This window comes from Chelonoidis abingdonii, chromosome 2, assembly GCF_003597395.2.
Source record: "Chelonoidis abingdonii isolate Lonesome George chromosome 2, CheloAbing_2.0, whole genome shotgun sequence".
Lineage (NCBI taxonomy): Eukaryota > Metazoa > Chordata > Testudines > Testudinidae > Chelonoidis > Chelonoidis abingdonii.
Window position 1 is genome coordinate 94,064,612 of NC_133770.1, and position 25,005 is coordinate 94,089,616.

Genomic DNA, 25,005 nt, shown 5'->3' on the forward strand with positions numbered 1-25,005 from the left:
TGTAGCCACAGTGCTGTCCAAATTGGCCGAGAGCTGGGCTATTTGACAGCACCTAAAGCAGACGGTTACTGAGCATGGGCAACACAGTCTAATATTAGCAGCCTGTAGCCTTGAGCTAACATATCACTTATATTCATAGGCTGACTGTAGCTAACAGTCATTCTAACCCTTTGTCTTAAATCAAAGAACAAACTACCTCCTCTCTGGTAGTGTAGGCCCAGCCACCACAAGATAGGGAGAGAGCACAGAGTGGGTTTGAGTTACATACCGCTTTTGTTCTCAAGCTGCAAAGGTCTGTTCAGCTCAGATTCCCTCCCTAAGACTAGCCCCAGGCTCTGACTAGGAATTGAGTATCCTTATCTCTAGCTACCAGCTGATCCCATGACACAAGAACAGGCAAAATCTGCTTTGAGATTTATCACTCATGAATATGGAGGTTAAAAAGATCATCCATAAATGGATCAGGTAGTTTCCGCCTTTAGATCTGTAATGAAAAAAGGTATCTTTGTATAAAATATAATTTTCAGATGGTGTAACCCATACACCTTCTCGGTGTGGTGTTCTGCCCCATCTAGTGGCACCGAGACGACTTAAAGAGAGAGATAAAATGAGTCTGCTCTACGGCCTTAACTAACGGCCAGTTGGCTTTTAGCTCATGCAGTAGAACAGGGATTGGCAACCTTTGGCCCGCAGCCCACCAGGAAAATCTGCTGGCGGGCTGGGATGGTTTGTTTACCTGCAGCATCCACAAGTTCAGCAGCTCGCAGCTCGCACTGGCTGCGGTTCACCGTCACAGGCCAATGGGAGGCTGCGAGAAGTGGTGCAGGCTGAGGGATGTGCTGTTGAAAAAATAGCCTCAGGCTACATTGACTTTTCTGTGGATTTCCTATTATGTTAATAGGGGCGGATACTAATTTTCCATACACATGGATTCCTGACTTATCCAGGGGTATCCATTGCTGCAGGTGTTACCCACACAATTTAGGGCTCCCACCCCCTACCTTCCCTGGGTCCAGAATTCAGTGCCCCCCCTATCCTCTCATGGGTCCTCAGGGCATAAGGCTCCCATCTTTGTGGGTCTGCAGGACCTTTTCCCAGTTGAAGAGCCTTACACAGTAATAATCTTAACCTACATTTATTAAAAATTGATCAAGTCAGATATTCTATTGTTTTCTACAGTTTAGATGTGACACGACTCCCCACTTTTAGCTAATGGTTGCTGTTGCTTACTGCAAAAAGACCTCAGAACACAAAGGGACAGAGAAAGAGTATAAATTCCCACACAGGTTATGTTTTTTGAGGGAAGGGTCTGGGGAGATCAACCCCTGAGAAATTGAAATGATAGAGAGGTTGCAATGTTTTGGATATGACAAAGGTTGAGGGAAGGGGAAGGATTAACTCTGAATTTAAATTAAATCATATCATGGCCAGACAGCAGACCTTTTAGCAGATCCTTGAAAATCCTTTCAGCAAACTAGTTTGCTTTTAATCCCACAAACCCTATGAATGATAATTGTCTGGTAGCAGAATAACTAATGTAAGCACAAGGGACTGCTTTGGTATCAAATATAAAGCCGTCAGAAATTTTCCATTGATAAGATTTTCCAAAGGAAGAAAATACATCTGTAAAATTGAAATTTTCTGCCAAGAAAGTCAAAGTGAAATTTTATTTTAGAGATAAGGTGGTTGAGGTAATATCGTTTCTTGGACCAACACCTGGGAGGACCTGAAGAAGAGCTCTGTGTAAGCATGATAGCTTGTCTCTCTCACTAGGAGAAGTTGGTTCAGTAAAATATATTACCTCACCCACCATGTCTCTAACACCCTGGGACCAACATGGCCACACCACCACCACATATTTTATTTGGGTCAGTTTGACCCGAGTTTGAATTTCATTTTAATGAATTTACCCAAAATGTTCAACTTTGAATCATTTAAAAAATAATTTAAAACTGTATTTCCCTGGCACAATACCTTATGGGGGTTGTAGTTCAGGCCTCCATTATCTGCTATGGGCTGAGGTTCCTGGAGGACTACACTTCTCACTGTGCAATATGTATGCAGCTAACTGAGCTTCCTGGTGTATTAGGGAACACTCTTGTCCATCCAGGGACCCTGATGCTCTCATTCTCCTGTGTAGGCCAGCATCCCTGGATTACATCTCCTATGATAAACCCAGAGTCAGGTGGGCTTGCAAAGTACAACATGAATCCTATACCATGGCAATTGGCCCCCTTTACACAGGGCTATTTACAGAGAGTGAATACAACCCACACTCTGTTCTTATTCCTTCTATTACTACTATCATTTGTTCTGATTTTTCCCGTTATGTTAGCAACATTTTGTTAGTGGGAATAAAATCAGTAATGGTTGAACTGGAGGAAGGAAGCAGGAAAAAAAACAAAAAAAACCCAGACTTACTATGGATATTGTAGACTAAGCCAGTTTTTTAGGCTAGAAGAGATGATTAGATCATCCTGCATATTACATAAAAAAGTAAAGATGATAATTTTTTTAATACAAAAGGTATTGCCCAACATAAGGTAACTATTTTGGACCTCACTATGCGAGACAGGTATTAATTGATCACAGGAAACATAGTTGGCAGAAAAAATATTAGCTAATGCTTAGGTGGCTTCTAATTATAGTTTCAATTAGACTAGGTTTGCAGCCTATTTTTATTTCTTTTGCACCAACACTTAAGCAACTGAATTTTTGTTCAGCCTGATGGCAGTAGAAAATAAATTTCTGGCCTGCAGCCAAAGTTTATCTAGAGACAAAACCTCTTATGTAATGAAACAATGTTGTTTTCAGGAAGAAGTGGAAGTCTGTTATAAAAACTATATCATCAAATCAGGGAACAGAAACAATACCATGTGACTTTCTGACCAATCACAGCTGAAATATTGGTAATTTGATATGGTTAATTCTGAGGAATATTCACAGCAATCCACTGGTTGAAAGCTAACATTTAATGAAAAACAGGAAATAGCGAAATATTTAGAAAAAAAGAGTTAAAGTCATTGAATAAATTGCACATTGCAAGTTGACCACTTTAGGACACATTGCGCTTTCATAGGGCACTGAGCAACAGAAGCCATTAAAATCTATCCCAGCATACCCTGAATCTTATGTAAACCTTTGTGCACAACTATTTGGGGGTCACCTGTATATTTTTGATCCTGTATGTTCTAGGAACTGAACACAAATTTTTATAACATCAAGAAACCCAAATATTAGGATTCATTCCCTGCAAAGAACCAGTCTGAAATGGTGTAAAAGTTTCATGTCCTGAAACAACTCCATTTGTGTACAGAAGAATGTTTCTAGATACGAACACAAAGCTTTTCAAACAATGAAATAAGGCCGCTTTGTCTTTGGGGGTAGATGCCTACCAGCACAGTGAGTGCCTGTGGCTGCTTCACAACGCTCAATGCAATGGTCAAAATGTGCTGTTTGAATTGAAGATGCAAAAAATGGTTCCATAACGTTAGGATTTGGGGGGGGGGGGGGCTGCCAAAGGACCACATCAAACCCATGTTTGATCCGTGGGCCACATTAGTTCTTAAATATTGTTGGCAACTGTGGTGCGCTACACTACACAATTCTGTCCAGGCAAGCTACTAGCTACCCAGTTATGAGCTGATTTTCAGAGGCATCAAGCAACAAAAGCTCCCAAAGACCTCAGCTGGAGTCAAGCACATCCATCATGCCTGAATATCAGGCTGATGCTTAAAGTCGAGCAAGGTAGGACCTGATGGAAATATTTGTTCTAGTTTAGCCAAGTCATAGCTCCTGCAGGCAGCAATATATTTTACTTTTAAGTAAATCTATTATTGTTTTACATAGAGGAGATTTCACAGGTCAGTTGAACAGATAGCTACAGCATTTATTCACCTACATTGAAGTGACAGCCTGAGAGCTTTTTCTTTCTAGGAGTGGGATGGAAGCTTTTCAGAACCCTCCAAACTAGCCAGGGTCTTCACAACACACTTCTGAAAATAGATTAGCCTGAGACACTTCATTTTAGCCAGGACCTCTTCAGAACCTTGAGGTCTGGGAGGATTACATTTGTCAATATCAGACAGAGCCAAATTGTTTGGTACACTCTTAATTAGAGCCTTATGTTCAAGATGTTGGAGGCAGCTTCATGGAGCATATCACCTGCTTTTCATCATGCTCCCTATCAAACCACCACTGAAGCAGCAGACTCTCTGGAATTAGATCACAAATCAGAGTGTCAAATCAGCTTGATTGGCAAGGCAGCAGAAGCTTCTAGCTTGAAAATCATAGCACAGGTTCAGCGCAGTGTCTCTCAATATGTTACTTTCTGAAATAAGCATTAAAGCACTTCAGCTTGTACATTTTTAAATTTTAGGAACACTAAGGACATTCGCCTTTAATAATATCATGAGTGTAATGAGTGATCTGCATGCAGTTCAACATTCACTGCTGCCACAACATTAATGCAGTGTGGGGGTTTGTAGTAAATTTCTCCCCCCCCTCACCAATCAAAATGACATTAGAATACATAACTTTCAATTTCTGTGAATATTTTCACAGCTAATTCAAATGAATTGAACAAACTAATTCAAGTGGATCTGACACAAGAAAAATAAGTAGAGGCTATCTAATTCAAATCCCTTATTGATATTCTTGTAATTAAATAAGACTGCATGTAAAAATGGTTTACAATACAAGCAGAATGAGAGTACCTCAGGGGAAAATGATTTTGACCTCTTCTATTGGACTGCAGTATATAGACGCAAAAATGTCACAAAAATAAATAATACTTTGCTCTTGCTTCAGAAGGGTAGCCGTGTTAGTCTGAATCTGTAAAAGCAGCAGAGAATCCTGTGGCACCTTATAGACTAACAGACATTTTGGATCATGAGCTTTCGTGGGTGAATACCCACTTCGTCAGATGAATGCAGTGGAAATTTCCAGGGGCAGGTATATACATGCTAGCAAGCAAGCTAGAGATAATGAGGTTAGTTCAATCAGGGAGGTTGAGGTCCTGTTCTAGCAGTTGAGGTGTGAAAACCAAAGGAGGAGAAACTGGTTCTGTAGTTGGCAAGCCATTCACAGTCTTTGTTCAACCCTGAGCTGATGGTGTCAAACTTGACTCCTTACACTTTTCACAAATTGTCGACAAACAGATGATTTTCATCAAATTTGTTCATTGGTGGAAGTTATTCAATTACTGTTTTATGCCAATATATTTAGCTGATCAGCTGTCAAACTGTTCATTTGCAGTATTGATTTGACTGTTTTTTATTCAAAAACAAACAGAGTCAAGCTATTTTGATGGGATGAGCTTAACTCTTAGAATCAGCTTGCCAGTGTGAATACACCACAAATTTGAAATGTTCTTACTGTGAACATTCAGCATTCACTTAAAACTCAATGTTTCAGCAAACATTCCTGCTAGTTAAGATTTTTGCAAAGATATTGATGGAAAGAACACAAGAAGGGCACGAACAATGAACTCATTTTTAAAATAAGAATATTTTTGCATTATTGATGCTCAGTTCACATCTTTAACTTGGCTAAAGCCAGCATCCACAATTTGGGATATTCATCCAAAGTTCATCTATTTGGTTTAGAAAGAATGCTGAGACCCTTGAAAGCACATGACATTGCAATCTTGTCAAGTCTTTTGTGGTTTCATTTGGGTTGGAAATAAAACAGAATGGCAGAGACTGTGTATGCAGGATTTTAGTATTTCTTCTTTGGGGCCTGGCCTCAAAACTAAAAGTAGCGCTTGATCCTCACCACACCCTATTGAAGTCAATGGGAAACATTTCATTGACTTCAGTGGGCTTTGGATCGGGTATATAAGGTTAATCAAATTCTTAAGAACTTAAACACTTCCAACTGAGTTTGGTTCTTTTAATTAATTAATAAAGTGCTTTGAAAATGTGAAATTCTTAGTATTCTTATTATAATCTCTGGATACCAAAATGTTAGTGTGTCTGCACTGAATTATATTATATGTAGCGCTCTTCATAAGAAACCAATTTTTCTGCAGTCCCAGGGTGCAAAAACAGCAGCTATTTTTACATTTATTACATTCCCTGCCTAATATGCTCCCACAAAAAAACATACAGGGCAATAGGCTTTCCTTTGATTCCCAGGAGTAAAAATAGATGCCGTGATGTTTCTTATTATAACAGCCATTTCTGTCTCCTGTTTGATTGTTATGGCCTTTGTACTGTATAGGTACACTTGACACCCAATAACATGGCCTGTGGACTTTTAAATTAAGATAGTCTGTTTTTTCTGTGAGGTTAGAGCAAAACACCATTCTTGTTCTGACAGTTACAGTGTTGGGCAATTGTTTTCTTGTTTAGAAGGATTGATTTTGCATTTCCTACACCTTCCGCCTTTTTCAGATGTTCACTTCCACAAGACGCTTTTGTTGCTGCTGGGATTTTTTTTTTCTTTTTAGTATAAGGGGTGGGCTTCACAAAGTACTTAGGGCTTGGCTACACTGGAGAGTTGCAGCGCTGGTGATGGGGTTACAGTGCTGCAACTCACTCTGTGTACACACTTGGAAAGCCCAGCCAGCGCTGCAACTCCCTGGCTGCAGCGCTGGCTGTACACCTGGTCTGCTTGGGGTGTAGCGATTCCAGCTCTGGTGATGCAGTGGCTGCTCATCTAGGTGTGGACACCAAAAGTTGCTGTATTGGCCAGCAGGGTATTAGAGGTATCACCAGCATACTTTTGGCCACTCTGCTCATCGTTTCACATCACTGCCTGGGCTCAGGTGACCTGCCCTTTTAATGCCCAGGAATTTTAAAAATCTCCTTCCTGTTTGCTCAGCCAGGTGTGGAGTGCAATCAATCAATCACTGACCATGCCTCCACGCCCCAAACGAGCCCCAGCATGGAGCAATGGTGAGCTGCAGGACCTCATCAGTGTTTGGGGTGAGGAAGCTGTGCAGTCACAGCTGCACTTCAGCCGTAGAAATTATGATACCTATGGGCAGATATCAAAGTCCATGCTGCAAAGGGTCCAGCGGGACGCGCTGCAGTGCAGGGTTAAAGTAAAGAAGCTGAGGAGTGCCTATTGCAAAGCCCGTGAGGGAAACCGGCGCTCATGTGCTGCCCCCACAACCTGCCTTTTTTACAACGAGCTGGATGCGATACTTGGATGTGACCCCACTGCAAATCCGAGGACCACGATGGACAGTTCAGAGCCGGGAGACGAGGGGGGGGAGGATGTGGAGGAACCCGACAGTGAGGGTACTGAGGTGGTGGGAGACACCCCGGAGTCCCAGGAGGCATGCAGCCAGGAGCTCTTCTCAAGCCAGGAGGAAGCTAGCCAGTCTCAGCAGCTGGAACTTGTTGGTGAAGAAGAAGCAGAGGAGCGTGTTCCCAGTAAGCAACTTTTATTTTAAGGAGGGAAAATGTTTTGGGAGAGGAGGGGGGGTTATGGATGCCTGCATGCATGCATGCCTAGATGTGGAATAGCCCATTGATTTGGTCTATCACGTTGCGGTAATCGGCCTCTGTAACCTCTCCAAAAGTTTCAGCCAGAGCATGGGCAATGTGCTTGCGCAAGTCTATAGGGAGAGCTACTGTGGTCCTTGAACCAGTCAGGCTAACGCGTCCGCGCCACTGTGCCGTGAGAGGTGGGGGGACCATTGCTGCACACAGGCAAGCTGCATAGGCACCAGGGTGGAATCCACATTGCTGGAGAAGACCCTCCCGCTCTTCCCAAGTGACGCGGAGCAGCGATATATAGGGAAGGATAAAATCCTGTGGAAAATGTAGGGATACTGTTCAGTGCACTTTTCCACAGCTGCTCTATGCTTTCCCCCATGCACAGAAACCCCAGTGAGCCCTGACTCAGGCAGCTCCCCTTCCCAGGGGAGTCACGGCAGAAACATGGATTCATTAATCACTCAGTCCCCATTACTCACCATGTCTTCGCTGCTGTGGCCTCTCTGTGCTATGTGTAAATGATGCTACAAATAGTCTACAAACTCCTTCACTGTGATTATAAACAATGCAGCCTCTGTAATAAATGTTTCTATTTCTATTTTTTTTTAAGTGTCCTTGAATCCTCCAGCCCTAAAACATACAGATGTGAGACTACATAACTTGAGGAGGTGGCAAAGGAAAAGCAAAGAAGAATTGGTGAAAGCAGTTATGAATCAGTATGCCAGAGAGAGTAAGAGGCTGCAGGACTGGAGAGAGAAAATGCACCAGTGGAGGGAAACAGAAAGCAGGAAAAAGGAATTGGCTAAGAAGAAAAGCACAAAGCAGCTGATAAGCCTCCTTCCTGGCGTGCCAAACGGACTGTATGCAGTCACTGGTAGCCATGCAGGCAGATCAATACCGTGCTAACCCCACCCCCATCCCAAAGCTCTCTCCTTTTGCCCCAGTGTTTGCTCAAAACCCCCTTCTCCAGCATCCTGGTTCTACTACCACACCAGCTGCCCCCACACCTGTACGTTCACCTACCAGCCCCTGAGAACTACGACCCTTACCCTATGCACTCAACCCCAACCCCCATCACCATGCAGCATAGTAATCCTGAAGTGCAGCGGGCATTGCACAGCACTCCAGGCAGGACATATTCAAACATCTGACTGTACAGTTCATCACCCTATCCCCCCCCCCGCCCTTTTATGTACTGTATTTTTTAATAAAGGATTTCTTTGCTTTTAAAACAGTTTTTATTATTGCAGAAAGAGAAACATACTGTACCCCAAGGGAAAAATCATTGTAACCACTGCACTTAACCCCAGTGCAAGGCACCAAACATTACTGTTGGCTTTCAGCCTCAAATTGCTCCCTCAAGGCATCCCTAATCCTTGAAGCCCTGTGCTGGGCCTCTCTAGTAGCCCTGCTCTCTGGCTGTGCAAATTCAGCCTCCAGGCGTTGAACCTCGGAGGTCCATTCGTCACTGAATGTTTCACCCTTCCCTTCACAAATATTATGGAGGATACAGCACGCGGATATAACCGCGGGATGCTGCTTTCCCCCAAGTCTAGCTTCCCATAAAGACACCTCCAGCGTCCCTTTAAACGGCCAAAAGCACATTCCACAGTCATTCTGGCACCGGCTCAGCCTGTAGTTGAACCGTTCCTTGCTCCTGTCAAGCTTCCCTGTATACGGTTTCATGAGCCAAGGCATTAAGGGTAAGCGGGGTCTCCAAGGATCACAATGGGCATTTCGACGTCCCCTACTGTGATCTTCCGGTCTGGGAAAAGTCCGGCCTGCAGCTTCCTGAACAGGCCACTGTTCGAAAGATGCGTGCATCATGCACCTTTCCAGGCCAGCCTGTGTAAATGTCAGTGAAATGCCCACGGTGATCCACAAGCGCCTGGAGAACCATTGGGGGGGCCAGAATGGAATATGCGTTCCACTATCGCCCCTCCACAGTCGAGGACCCATTTGTGCAAAGCATCCAATAATGTCCTGCACGTTCCCCAGAGTCACGGTTCTTCTTAGCAGTATTGCGAGTAAGGCCTGAAAACTTGCACTTCACACTTTCCAACGGTCGACTTTTCCCACTACCCCAAAAATAAACTGGGTTTGCGGGGGGGGGGGACACCGGATTGGGTCAGGGCCTTGTTTTTCTGGAATTCGCCAGCTGTCCAGATGCAATAGCAGATCGCCGCTTTCTCACTTGAGCAGGGCAGCTCTCAATCTCGTGTGCCTTGCGCCGCAGGGTTGGCAAGCTCAGCACGACTAATCCATTGAAAGTCGGCTTTTTTCTCATCCGAAAGCTTCTGCACGCCATCTGCTCGTCATCCTCGACTTGAGGCCGATAGTGATTCCACCATCAGTGCTTGTTCTCGAGGCTCAAAGGCAGTGGTTCCACGGTGCTGAGCCACGTCCTGACTGCCACAAGCAATAGTGTCAACACGCGTCAGTGCGAATCTATATCTCGTCGGACTCCTCACTGTCACTTTGGAGCTGAAGGGAATAGTCAGACTGCCAAGACGTGACCGCTGTCCGGGCTTGGCGTTATTCATCAGCACAAGTCCTCAGCCAGCTCGGGCCTCCATTTTTCTTAAGGCAGAAACCACTGCTGCAGATCTTCACAATTGGGCACCAAAACTTTGCTGAGAGCGATGCACCACGGGGCTTGGGACAGGATAGCGGAATGTGAGCCGCACTCCTTCGCGTCCTCTATCCTCACAACCCACAGGCACCAAAATGGGGATTGATGGTGCTCTGTGGATAGGCCCACAATGCACCACTCCCAACAGCGCTGGCAACGCAACTGCTGCAAATGTGGCCACACTGCAGCGCTGGTAGCTGTCAGTGTGGCCATACTGCAGCGCTGTTCCTACACAACTGTACGAACATAGCTGTAACTCCCAGCGCTGCACATTTCCAAGTGTAGCCATACCCTTAGGCACTTAAGTCCCCATTTTAGCTCCACTGTGATCCACAAAACTCCCACCACACCTACATTTTCAGGGTAAAAGTCCCCTAGGTACCTAAGTTTCTGCCGCTGGGCACGCGCCCTGCTGCCTTCCTCTAGACATCTGAATGTCTATCTTCCACTTAAGCGCCAGAGCAATCCCCCAACTGAGGGAAGATAGGCATTCACCTGCCTAGCTTGCATGCAGGGCCCAATCTGGTAGGTATGCATGCAAGAACTCCTGCCAGATATGGAATGGAAACCAGTGGCACTGGCAATGAGGCTGCTGCTCACGTTATTACTTCTAACTCAGCGGTTAGAGCATTCATCTGGGACATGGGAGATGCAGGTTCAATTCCTCCCTCTTCCTGGAGAGGGAGAAAGGCTTGAACAAGGGTCTTCCACCCCTCAGGCACATGCTTTAACCACTAAACTGGGATAGTCTGATGTGGGACTCCCTCAATCTCTCCTGCTGAAGCTGCTCCACTGGGAATAAATAATTAAAGAGTCAAAGAGAGAGAGAACAACTGAGTAGTCTGGTGGTCAGGGCTGGGAGGTGGGAGACGCAGAGTCCAGTCCACCATCTCTAATGACTGATTAATTATTCACAGTGGAACAGCTTCAAGAGGAGAGGCTGAGGGAACCCCAGGTCACAATATCCCATAGGCCAGTGGTTAGAGAACTCTGAGAGGTGCGGCATACCCCATTCAAATCCTCTGATCCTCAGGCAGAGGGGGGAACTAACATGAGTGCTCTAACCATTGGGCTAAGAGTTATAAGGTGGGCAACACCATTACTACCTCCCCCTTCTGTTTTGTGTGGAGGCAGGTATCTGTCACACCTAAGAATTAAGCACCTAAGCCATCTGACTGCAGGAGAGGGGTTCCTGTTTGTGGATAGCTAAGCAGAGCTGAGTGCCCCCTAGCATTCCAGGCTTAGGCGACTATCTCCACGGGAAGGGAGGGCCTTAAGACACACCCCTGTCACCAGCATCTCCCATTGGTTAGCTTGGGTAGCTCCCCACCTAACATTCTGTCTTCTGTGGATTGCATTCTACACTACCTAACTCTCCCCATTCATTGTATAGGAGCCTAGGCTTTACAGATTCCAGTGTTGTTCATGTGATATTCCAGCTCTTTAAAAGTTAGATGCATTGATGCTAAGTCTCAGACGACCCAAGTCCCTTAGGGAATCTAGCCCAGGGTGCTTTCCATTACAAGTTGTGTAATCATTATGGTCCATCATGTAAGCTGACGGGAGGCTGTCCCCTTCTGGCTCACCTGGGGGAAATGCTGCCTATGAATTATAAGGTTCCCAGTTTACTTCTCAGCTGTGTTAATGAGCTGAAAGCACATGTAGTACTGTCAGCCAATGGACTGTTTCACTAGGTTTAGTCTACACATGTTTACAAATTAAACAAGTTCTTCAACCCATTTGACTGGCTCAAGCATACTGTACTTGAGAAAAAAGGCACAAGAGTTCTCCCCCCAGTTACATCACCTTATGCTGTATTTCACAATGTCATGATACAGATAGCATGGCAATAACTGCATTTTCCTCCAAGTTCCCCATGAAATCTCATGCGCTTTTGTGACAAGATCTGGTTTGAATCTTTCCTCAATGTATAGCTCCTTAACATCTTCTACTTCAGTATCTGTGATGCTGCATTTCTAACTGAAGTTGCATCAAAATCACAGTGGAAAGCCATGGCACACTTTCAGAAGCATTCAAGATATCTAGCAGTAGTAGAGGAGTATTCTGCTGGATATTCCTGACATGTTAGAAGAGCAGTGAAGAAGTTAAGGAGGAGATAGTGATTTCAGTTCATTATTCTGAGCTATCCTGTGTTCAGTCAAACTACATTAACCCTGATTTGTCAGTCATAGCAACAGCATGATCCTTTGCTGTAGTGAGTGCAGATGTGCCAGTGGAGCAGTTTAAGCGTAAACATAGCCTTAGATATTGATGAGTAGTTTTAAATTTACTACAGAGACAGACATTTTGATTTGCAGGAAAGGGCCTAGGAAGGAACTTGGAGATAACAATAAAATAGTATGTAAAGGAAGGAAATTATTAAAATGAATCTAAAAAAAATCTAGGCAGCATCTTAAAATAAACTGTGTATTAGGGGAGGGAAGCTAGAGATTACTGAAAATGTTGAAAATGAAATTAATCTGAATTCCATATCCTTGATAAGAGGAACTCTATCTTTGTTTATCTGTTCAGAACTTTAAGGCCAACTCCTCACTGGTGATTTCAGAGCACTACGCCCATAAACACACCTGAGGAGTTGGCCCTCTGCAATATGATAGATTATTTCCCTGATGCCTGTATTCTTTGTACCTGTTCTGTAACTCTTGCCATTTCTTTCTTTTCTTCCTTCTCATGACCTGAAAGAGAATTTGGGTTAAATTGTCCTAACACTAATGATTGAAAACTTTGTTGATTTAGCACGCAAGAATACGAACACAAAAGTTAAGAAGAGGTATTTACATCTATATTTCCACTGCAAAGCCTGGATCAACATTAAAAGACCCCATAAATGGGGATCCTTTGACTATAGTCCACAAAATGTCACATCATTTGTCAGGACTTGCTGAGTGAACGTGTTCTGAAGCTCCTCTCTTGTTCATTTAAAAAGTTAATTCGATAAGCATCCAACTGGATTTTGTAAGTTACTTTAAAACAGTTTGACACCTAATATTTGTGAGTTACAAAAAAAAACGTCAAAATGCTTGCTTGGTCTTGGTGGCCTCCCCAGTAGAAGGGTCACATTCTTCTCCACATGGAAATTAACAGGGTAGGGAAGGGGCAACTCCATTTTAACAAGTGAAGTTTCCCTGAACATTTTCAGTCTAGTGGGTGGGTTTCCCCTTCACTCCCACCATACAGGCAACTGGATATTCCAGATCTGTGAATCATTACAAATCCTTCAGAGGCAAAGGTCCCCTGCCTCTGCATTCCTGCCTGGCTCCCTGGTACATTAGATCTTAGTTTTGCATTGGCAGTACTCTCCATTCCACACCCTGATCCTTCCAGGCATATGTGGACACATGCTTCACTTTTCTGAAGGGCTCTTAAAACCATATGCTCAAAACCATAGACAATGTAGAATGTTACGGGGGACTATTAATAAGATCACTTTTATTACTAGTCCTCTGCTACATCTGCTCTACTGCTACTGTTTTAGTAGCCTTTTAAAATCAGCGGAATGCTAGGTTAAGCATGGCATATACAACAAAACAGTTGGTTTATTCACGCAGTTGTAATTTTTGAGCTGTTGCTGAGTGTTCCAATGGTAGAGTAAGGGACAGATAGGGATTAGTTTATTAATTAATAAAACTTTAAATATCTGATCTCTTTCTTGTATGTTATACTCCTTCCCCAACCCTTTTGTCTTTTTAAACTGTAAAATCTTTGGGCCATGACCTTTGTCTTTCAGTGTGTTTGTATAGCATTTAGCACAAGAATAATAGCTCCAAAATGCTATCCCATGGCAATAACAACGCTATCCCATGGCAATAACAACTGCTGTCACCCACCCTTTTACAGTGCATTTTGTATTATGTTATAAACGTATTGGGGCAGGGGGCATGTTCTTTTCTGGGAAGCGGGGAGCAGACTCAGCAATGATATTGCCTGGTGCACACACTAAAGTAGCACTGTGCCACAACAAAGCAGTTGTGGACGTTTTTGATGGTTTCCAAGGAAAGCTCAGAGCAACATGCCATGGGGCCAGTACATCTGCTATTGGCAATGCATTCCTAACTGGGGACTTAGTAACCTAGTAGGAAAGATGAATAGCCCCATCTGGTTCTCATCAACATTTCAATAAATAAATTCAGCTTGGCCTCATTCACAGTCTGTAACCCTTCTGCCACCTGCTTGTAGTGCTGTCCAGCACGATGGAAGGACAAATAGCACTCATTGCTGCTGCTAGACCACTGCCAGCTGCTTTGTGGTGCCTTAGCAGTTAGCTTATAAAAAGCCAGGGCTTAAGCAATGGTATTATGACGTTTGGAGGGAGATTTTGCAAACTCAAGTGCTAGCAACTGGGATTAAATAATTGGTTACCAAGGGAGAGAGAAAATAAAGAGAAACAGACTTCAAAATCTTTTGCAGAATATAGCAATGTTCTCTCTGAATGGTTCAGGAGGCTGCTAATAGGATATAGAGTCTTTCATTCTAGGTTACCAGTTCAAATCCTACCCAGTTCAGAAGTGATCAAATTGTTTTGATAGGTGTAGGGAGTGAGAGGATGGAGAGGAAAGGATGGGTTTCAAGTGGACGCAAGTCCATATCACAGAGTCCTTCCAAAACCTGGAATACTAGCACCCTTATTAGCAGGGTTAATGAAGAAGACAGTCCAAAGAATGGATGAGCATGGAGAACTTTCCACTCTCATAGGAGCCCTTCTAGTCCTCTGAGCTACATAAGCAGGTGATGTGCATGTGTGGAGGGTGAGGACATGGAAGCTTACACTGTGCCTGCTTATATTATACCCATTCCGTGGATAAACGAAGAACTTTGGTCTCCAGGTCTGATAATCTAGCACCTTAAGAGCACTCAGTTCATTTTACTTCATGTCCATCTGGGTCGCAAGGGTTATAATGAAATCAGCTGTTTTAACAAGTTGGAAGGCAGCTCTGCCACAAAATGCCAACTGTAAAATATAAATCAAGAGAATCTAAAGCAATGGTATAACCGGAGGGAGAGATCTAAACAGCTAACCAGCAAGACAGTGTTCTGGGAAAAGCTGTCAAACCGTTTTAAAGACACCGCATTTATGGGTGTAGAGCCCTATTGGCTCAATGGAGCAATCCCTCAGTTATATCCCTACCTTACATCCTAGGCACAAAAACTATTGATTCCTACATTCATGAAAGAAATGTTCTTTTGTCCGAGGTTGGTGAAGAAAATGTATATGCAAGGAAACCCCCAGAAGACTCAGCTAAGGGAAACCCTGTATCATTACAAGGAAATGTCCTCTGTCTTGCATTACAAAACCTCCTGCTGTTTTACCTCATGCAATTTGAAGCTGTGAATAAAAACTCCAAACAGCCATTTTTATGTTGTCTTTACTGTACTTCCATGTTACAGGAAGTAATTTAATACCACCACCAAATGGTATCAAGTGCAGAAAATCAACTTAGTAGAAAGCCTCAGTAAAATCGAGTAGGTCACCATGTCTGGCTTAAGAGGACTGTTCTCAGCAATAATCAGAACTACATTTGTTAGCGATAACCATGTACAGTATATGAAAAATAAGCGATGGCTTCAGAGAAATCCACTTCCCATTTCCAACAGAAAAGTCCTGCAGAGTCCTCAAGGATGTGACTACACAAAGCAATGCCATTACACATAAATTATATAATCAAGCTGTTCTGGATGAGAGAGAGAGAGAGAGAGAGAGAGAGAGAGAGTCTGCTTCCTCTTCGTTTCCAAGATGGTGTGCTGAATTAGTTTTTAGGATGAGCTATCCACTGTTGTCAGGCCATTTTCTCTTTCACTATTCCTTGGTTCAAGCCATCCTGCATGTTGAGCCAGATATATCACGAGCAATTCCATTGACCATATAATAAGGTTGAATTTGACCCAGTAAGAATGACCATGCATAAGTGTATTCCCATGTTAGATTATTAGTTACTAGGACTGTCAAGCGATTAAAAAAAATTGTGATTAATCACACTGTTAAACTATATTACAATACCATTTATTTAAATATTTTGCATGTTTTCTACATTTTAAAATAGAAAAGTGAAATCAGTAACAGAATAATGCATTTATCATTTGTAAATTGCACTTTCAGGATAAAGAGATTGCACTTGAGTACTTGTATGAGGTGAATTGAAAAATACTGTTTCTTTTATCATTTTACAGTGCAAATATTTGTAATAAAAATACTGATATAAAGTAAACAGTGTACCCTTTGTATTCTGGGTTGTAATTGAAAGCAATATATATGAAAATGTAGAAAAACATCCAAAAATATTTAATAAATTTAAGTTGGTATTCTATTGTTTAGCAATGCAATTAAAACTGTGATTCATAGTGAATTTTTTTAATAGCAATTAATTTTTTTAGTTAATTGCATGAGTTAACTGTGATTAATCAACAGCCCTATTAATTACCTTCATTTGTTCTGGGTAATAGAATTGTCTCTATTTTGTTTAGTTAGTCTCAATGGCATATCTGCATTCAGAAGTGTGCACCCCTTTCATTTTTATATTCTCTTTAATCATTTCAGGCAGCTGTTCCACATGAATCTCTGTAGTCATCTTATGCATTTAGTTGCTCCATCACTCACAACTCTCTAGGGCCAAATTCTGCTCTCAGTTACACTAGTGAAAATGCAAAGTAATTCCACAGAACACAATGGACACCGCAGAAATGGCCTGTGGTGTCCATTATTTTCAGATTTTGCCTCATCCCTGCAATCTTTTCCAGCCATAAAAGTTCTAGCTGGGTTTTCAGTGCTTTGTTTCATGTCTCCTAGAACTGACAAGATCTTCCCCACTTCCATTTTCCAGGGATTCTGTCTTTTTAATAAATCTCTTTTTAAAAGGTTGCATTTTGTAAAGTTTACATTTTATTTAATGAGTTAAGCTCGCTTTGGATCAGGTCCTTTAAGAACAAAAAGCCTCATACTCAGAATGTCAAATCTTGTTTGCCAAATAATCCCACTTAAATCAAAGGAACATACCTTAGAAACCCAACCAGGATTTGGACCTTACTAAACGTAGATGCTAGTTCACCCATCCCACTAAGATTTTTTATTTGTTTATTTAATGTTGCATAGAATGTTTTTTAAGCAATTAAAAAACAAAACAAAAATTCCTTTCCTCTCAATATATAGAGCCACTAACCCTCCTTCCTACATCACTACAATTATAGTTTCTTGATTAAAAAGGAAACATCTTGTCTGGTCTTTGTGCATATGCAGAGTCAGAACATATTGTTATGAGTCATGGAATACTTTCAGATTCACCAACTGTAAACAATTATTTCTCCCATCAAAAGGAGAGGAAAAAACTAATCTGTGTCTTTTTTTCTCTATTTGAGGGAAGAAACAGAAATAATATCATTATTTACAGTGTGTTTCAATTGCCTAGGAACATAGGCAGAAGGCATATGGCACACAGATAAGATCGTCTGAAGGAGGAAAGGTAGGTGATATTGACATTAAAAAAACAAACATTCAGAGGTGTGAGTGAAAGCTGGCCAGTCTGGACAGATTACATTGTTTTGAGGAAGGAAAGGTTAGTTACATTTTGAACTTATAATACAATTAAAAGACTATTCATTGGAAGGAAGCCAACTGTTTAAATGGTGTGTGCACTGGTACCATGGTGATGAGAACCTTGACGATCAGATAGATAAATCTGATATGGTAGGTTCCTAGAGCCATACATACTGTGGATAGTACATTGATTCTGCGATCTAGCAATACAGGTAATAAAAAAAGGCTGACCAAATACAAACAGTCTGTGCCTGCCACTACCTTCTAGCAGAAATCAGCTGACTTCCAAGTTCCTGACCTTTGTGAAGGCAAGTTCTAGGAACACAAAATCCTCACTCTTCAAGGAGTCAGTCTAGTAGCTGCAATAATCCAGCTTTCTATTTATTTATCAGTGACTAGGAATTTGTAGAAGCAACTTACCTCTGGCTTTGGGTTCAGAATCTGCGTCACAGCTATGTGTGTTTAGTACATTCAGATTTATTTGGGGGGAAGGAGCAGTAGGGTTTCTGGCATCTGGGAAGGTCCTGGTCACCTATGTGCTGTGGTCAAAACAGATATAAGGGTTTCTGAAATCTAATCTCCAGAAGGCAATAAATTGGGTTTTATGTGGGAGAGTTTCTGCAGTTAGAGGAGAAGACAATACGTTTAGAATCTACATATCTCTACATTTGGTTAGAGGTGCTTTGAACTGAACACTGTGCATTGTATTCAGGCTCATGCATTTACACTCTCACACATACATGCTGTACTGCACAAAGAGTCAAACAAAACACTTTGAGTGCCTAAAAGGCTAGGAGATGAGCTCAAAGAGTTCATCCATTCCCTTAGCTGTTAGACAGAACCAATATACAATACCCAATGGCAAACATCAAAGTGTCTGGAAGTCTGAATCTAGTCAAGAAAACACCCAAAAGTTTGGATACTCATCTGTAGATTTTCTAAATCACTCCAATAATATAGCATGCTCATCCCTCCCATCTACCTGGGCGAGTGGTCTTCAGTAAACTTCCTACAGGTGTATGAGTCCAAGGCCACACACAGAGAGAGTCAGGAGGTCATAATCCCTACATGGCAAGTTAAGATCCACTTGCTAAACAAACACAGTAATTGAATCTCAGCTGGTTCTGTAGCAGAGACAAGGGTGATGGGGGTTTCTTCACAAGGACTACCTTGTGAAGCACAGTTGACTTTATCCTGGGATATGTCAGCAGGAAAGAATTCATTAAAGCCTCAGGGTGAAAGCTTCACATTATGTAAATATGGCACTTTCACTAATTTAAGGAGTAGCATTCACTATAAAGGCACCAAAAAGGGAATCCTAGCTAGACCAGAGGAGGATGGAAACATCAAGGAAGGAGAGCAGAGACGCAAGGAAAATGGAAATGGAGGATGAAGGACAATTAAGGCAGGGATAGAAATAATTTGAGGATTAAAAGAAAGTCATGAATACCGTCTCATTTTATTTTTTTGCACCAATAATGAGAACATTTGTATTTTAATTTCATGTATGCCTTATGTGCTGAAAAGAGAAGTCAAAAAATTAGCTAGATCCGGTTCATAGAATCCAGTTCACTGAGCAATTTCTCCAGAAAAACCTGCCTAGAGCATCATTTTGCATGATAGAAAGCTTCAAGAGTGATGCATCATTTTCCTTTGAAGAGTAGCTTTTATGAATGCAATCGTAGCACTTTAAAATTAATCCTGTCCTCCAGGGAGGGACATTTAAAAAAATACAGGAACTCAGTAGTGTTTAGCAGGTTATTCCTCATAACAGTTTTGTTGACTCTCAGTATAAAGCTTTTCATAAAATACTGAACTGCTTAGAATGTTGATTTGTTCATCTGATAAGAGAGAAATTACCATTTTACCTTTATGAGCACTGGTGTTGGGCTACTCCAAAAACAGAGCTTGGGGCATAAATTTATCAGTGAAAGTGAGCCACATGACCAGAAACAGACATAAGGACGTTAGCTTTAAGGTGACAATAGAGTTGGATGCAAAATATTTAGTCCAGGAGTGAAATCATGGCCTAATCAAAATCAATGGCAAAACTACCTGTGATAAATGAAGGAGGAAGGAGGGAAGCTCCCTTTTATGGACATCCATCTAGCCAGTTCGCTATAAAGTCTCTCTTGGTGGCTGTTTTCCACTTGCTTTACCTGTAAAGTTAAAAAACATAGGTAAAAGGAAAGGAGTGGGCACCTGACCACAAGACTCGATGGGAGGGCTAGAACTTTTTAAAACTGGGGGGAAAAAAAAAACTTCCCTTTGTCTGTGTGGTGGTGTTCTCCGGAAAGCGGAGACACAGAGCAGCAATGCTGTAAGCAGCTTTAAAACTAGGTATGAAAAAGCATTAATTCATGCCTCAAACCTACTCATCTGAAACTCAGATATGTAAGTAGATCAGAAATGTCTAGAAAGATGCAATTAGGTTTTATTTATTTTATTTGTAAGGCTTGTGGACTCTGTGCTAAGCCCAGATGCTTTTGTTTTGCTTGTAACCTTTAAGCTGAACCTCAAGAGAGCATCTTGATGCTTAATCTTTGTAATTGTTTTTTTTCTTTTAAGATCTAGCAAAAAGCCTAAATTCCAAATGTATTTCCTTTCTTTGTTTTTAATAAATTTTACCTTTTTTAAGAAAAAGATTGGATTTTTCTGTCCCTAAGAGGTTTGTGCATATGTTGTTTCATTAGCTGGTGGCAACAGGTAATTTCCTTTGTTTTCTCTCTCAGCGCTTCCCCATGGGGTGGGGGGAAGGGGGGTGAAAGGGCTTGAGGGTACCCCATAGAAAGGAATTCAAGTGTTTTTTCCTGGGTTCTCAAAGGGCGGAGGGTTGCACTTGGGTGGTGGCAGCATCTACCCATCCAAGGTCAGAGAGAAGCTGTGACCTTGGGAGTTTAATACAAGCCTGGGGTGGCCAGTACTAATTTTTAAAATCTTTGCAGGCCCCCACCTTCTGCACTCGAAATGCCAGAGTGGGGAATCAGCCCTGACACTCACATTCACTTAAATGGAGAGAAGAGGGATGATTTCACCCCAGATATATTTCTCTTTTACAGTGAAAAGGACCATAAAAGTAATGACGGATGAGCATTTGGTTCTGTTGAGATAAATACCTGTACAACCCACAGTTTATGCAAATGTGATCTTTTAGTGGTAATTTATAGAAAATGTGTGAAAGTTAGAGATGGATCAAATCCAGATCCATGTGGCTGAAACAAAACAACTCTAAGGAGGCAGATAAGTGAGATTCGGAAAAATCCCAGTCTACGTTTAGTACAACCAAAACCAAATCAATTTGTCTGAAAATTAAGCAAATGCAATTCAAAGCCATAAAGTGGCCCAGATTTTTTGACTTATCTGGAAACATTCACAGGAATGCTTTGCAACTCACACTGAAACTATGCATTAGGTTAGGCCTACTTTGGAATTTGTAACAAAACCAGAACATCGTGGTCTCATTCCTACAAGGTGCTGAGCACTCTGTCCAGGATCCAGCAAAACTCTTAAATACATGCTTAACTTTGAGCATGTGAGTAGTCATATTGAGAATCAAGCCCTGGGTGAATAATCCTTAACAGTTACTCATACATGAAACTAACATGTTATGTTTCCCTGTGTGCAAAAAGCAAGCAGTTACTTTGGGTGGGGTTCATAAAGGACTTGGCTGTTGCAATGCAGAGCGTCACAGCACCTAACTTTTAGGCACCCAGACAGAAAGGCATTCAGCTGTGTAAACTGTGTACGTGACCCAAAAATAAAATAGCCATGAGGGAAAAGCTCACCTCATACCATTCAGCCTAGTGGGCAGGATACTCCCAAGATTCAGAAGAACCCTGGTTCATGTCCCCAGTCTTCCTGAGCCTGTGAAGGGATTTGAACAAGACTCTGCCTGTCTCACTAGGCTACTGGATATTCTGATGTGAGTCTCCCTTAGTCTTTTCTATAGAAGTTGTTCCACTTTCTATAACTGAATAAAATTATTAATTGGACCAGAGGGAGTTAGATTGAATCTATCCCCCTTCCCCCCACCCAAACTGTTTTGTGTGAGCTCAGCTGGGGGGCTCAATCTGGTAGGGTCCCTCTGAGCATGCCTACTTATTAACCCTCTCCTTCCCCCCCCCACCCCATGACTTAGGCAGCTAAACACCTCACGGTTGCGAGCTTTCATGTAGTAAATAAGCACCCCAACTTTCACAATAAGCCAAAAATCAAGCTAATCCCATTTCAAAACAAGGCCAGATCAAGCCAGTCCCTAAGAACCTCAACACTCTATGTGACTAGATGCCCCCAGTGTGCAGGCTGGGACTGTGGTGGGCCCACTGTACACCCCTGACTCTCTCCCTCCTTGCCTTTGCTTGCTGGGAGCTGATCAAAAAAAGAAGCAACAAGCTACAAGCCAAACAAGCAACAAGCCAAAAACTAGCCAACAAGCAACTCACAAGTCAAAAAGCCCCCCCCAAAAAAAGAGCCCAAATTCTGAGTTTTTTCCACGGGTTTAACATGTCTGAAACACCTATCTTCCCCAATTTAGAAATTGTTCTGGTGCTTCAGTGAGAAATAGGAACTTGGGTGCCTAGAGTGAGGTTGCAGTGGGCATGCCCAGAGGCAGAAACATAGGTACCAAATATCAGAGGGGTAGCCGTGTTAGTCTGGATCTGAAAAAAGTGACAAAGAGTCCTGTGACACCTTATTGACTAACAGACATATTGGAGCATAAGCTTTTGTGGGTGAATCCGTGAAAGCTTATGCTGCAATACTTCTGTTAGTCTATAAGGTGCCACAGGACTCTGTCGCTTTTTATAGGTACCAAAGGAACTCTTAGTGCAAAAACTTAGGCCTGAGAAAGATTTAAGCACCTAGGAGCTAGGCGACAGCTGAGTGGGAGTCTTGTGGATCTCAGTGGTGCCTAAAAATGGAACTTAGGTGCCAAATACTGTTGTGAATTGCATGGATTTTATTTTAGATTAAGAGAACAAGTTAAAAGAAGAACAGAAGATAAGGTCTCCATTTGGTGCATTTCCAGACTAACGGTCTGCACTGAACTATTCACAAAATGGCTGGGTGTCTCTGTAGACAGATGTGTCCTTAGAGATTTAAAGGTGCAGTACAAAGTAAGTGATAACAGTAAATACCCAAACTAACTACTGCCAGATGTTTGTTTCCATTAATGTATCTTCTTTATTTTTGTTTGCAGATTGTTTTACAGGATTCATAAATATACTGACTGATATAATTTGGCGCTTCACGGGTGATTTTATGGCCCCTGATCTTGTCTGCAGAGTTGTTCGCTACCTGCAGGTACAGAAACTATTCAATATCTAGTACCCCCAGCTACACACCCTGACTAGATAAGAACTCAAAGTCTTGTATCCCGATGCACTGTAACATTAAGTGCTTGTTAAATTGTTGTATAAATGCCCTTAAATCACCCCCATTCATCAAAGAAGCTAACAAAACTGGCCTTTAAAGAATAAAGCATGAAAGTTTAACTGCTTATATATTAAATGGTAGATACGACAATGGAGAAAGTCATGGAGAAAATTGTAAGCAGGTGCAAATTCCATTCAAGACAATAGATTTGAATTTGCTTACACCAGAGCTGAATTTGTCCCAGCATCTTAGCCATTAAATGTATGTAGTCCCCTGTCTCCTACTCCCTAAGCATAGGAGCTTTTTAGAAGTGCCATTTAATGACAATAACGCCAGTATTTAAAAGTAATTAGTCTTCAAGGGAGATTTTGCAAAAATCAAAAATGTCAAAGAGACCCTTAATTCACATTGATCTTCCCTGGGAGCTGGGTGCCTAACTGACATTTGTGTCTTTGAAAAGCTCTCCGTTCATGTTCCCCCCCGCCCCAATCCCTATGTCTAATCTCAGTCCAAAAATAGCAAACCAGATTCTGATCTCACTTAGCCTGTTGTAAATCCAAAGCAACTCCACAGAAATCAGTGCTGTTACTTCAAATTCACAGTGATTTAATTGGGAGCAAAAATCTGGTCCAGTTCCAGAGATTATCCTGAACAGTGAGGTTTGCATTCTCATGAGTAAGGATGTCTACTGGGTGGCAGAAGGCTCAAAAGCAATAGTTATTTATTAGCTGGCCCAACCATATCTTCTTGGTAATCCCACACGTGATTGAAGTTTGATCATGAAGAATGATGGTATTTAACAGGGCTTCTGTTTTGTGTACAAATTGCATGTCTGATTTTGTGATTGTTGGACCTTGCCAATTACAACAAAATTTTGAGGTGGGGAGAGGAAATTATAAGTGAAAGAGCTGCAAGAGTGTATGCTACTTAAATACCGTATTCATACTCCTCAATCTAAAACAATTTCACACAGGGACATCCCAAATGGAATCTTAGGGACAGATTCTACCACTCAGTAACCCCTTAATCAGAGGGTAGTCTCATTGATTGATTTCAGTGTGACTACTCATGGAGAAAGGTACTACTCAAAGAAACGATGGCAGAATCTTGCCCTAAGTGTTTGCCAAATATCACATACTGATAAATCCGGGGGAAGAGGAGGGAATTCACAAGCAGGTGTTATATCCCTAAAGTGGCCTCAACCAAAATTTAGATCTTCAGAATACCTGATGAGCTGCCTACATTTCCACTGGCAAAGTCCTAAATTTCTGCCAGTGGACATGCACACAACTACCTCAGTCTTGACACCACTAGTAGTTTGGTACCTAACTTGCACCTAAGCCCAAGGAGGATTCACAAAAAGTGGACATTGCCTTGATGGTCTGGTCCAGCAGATGTGCTCAGAAGCCAGCTTAAATAGTCACTGGAGTAAAGCCTTGAATTTGGGCGTCTCATCCCAGGTGGGAGCCCTAGCCCTAGGTTATAGAGTCAGTCTCTTTCTTTCTGGCCAATGTCTATTTAATATTTTAGATAAAGTGGCACAGCTTCAGCAGAGACCTGTCCCTCACAATACCCTATAGCCTAGAGCATTCTCACACAGTGGGGATTTGAACCTGTGTCCCCTATACTGGGAGTGAGTGCTCTTGTTCTTGGGCATGGGGTGGAAGCAACAGCACCTCCACCTCAGATTTCTTTCCTGAGGAAGGACTGACCTGATTTAGATGCCTAACTCCACAAGAGGATCCCAAGTGAAGGGAACCACTTCATTCAGACTCAGACACAGGCAGCTAATTCCCTTTGATGGGTGGGGCTTATGCCACATCCCTCTTCTCAGCATTTCCTATTGGCAGCTTGGGCACCTTGTCATAAGTAGATAGGTAAGGTAAGGGTTAATTTTCTTTTACTGTAAAGGGTTTACAAAGGGAACCAAACACCTGACCAGAGGACCAATCAGGAAACAGGATTTTCAAAAGTAAGAGTGGGAACCTCTGGAGGTTTTTGGCTTT

At 42.2% G+C, this 25,005-nt stretch overlaps 1 protein-coding gene across 1 annotated transcript in view; it reads left to right on the forward strand.

Annotated features, from left to right (window-relative positions):
• Positions 1-25,005, forward strand: part of NPSR1 (neuropeptide S receptor 1) — a 107,215-nt gene that overhangs the window by 37,921 nt on the left and 44,289 nt on the right. The window contains exon 3 of the mRNA XM_032778732.2: positions 22,824-22,927. Coding sequence (XP_032634623.1) covers positions 22,824-22,927 — 104 coding nt within the window. The remainder of the gene's footprint in view (positions 1-22,823; positions 22,928-25,005) is intronic.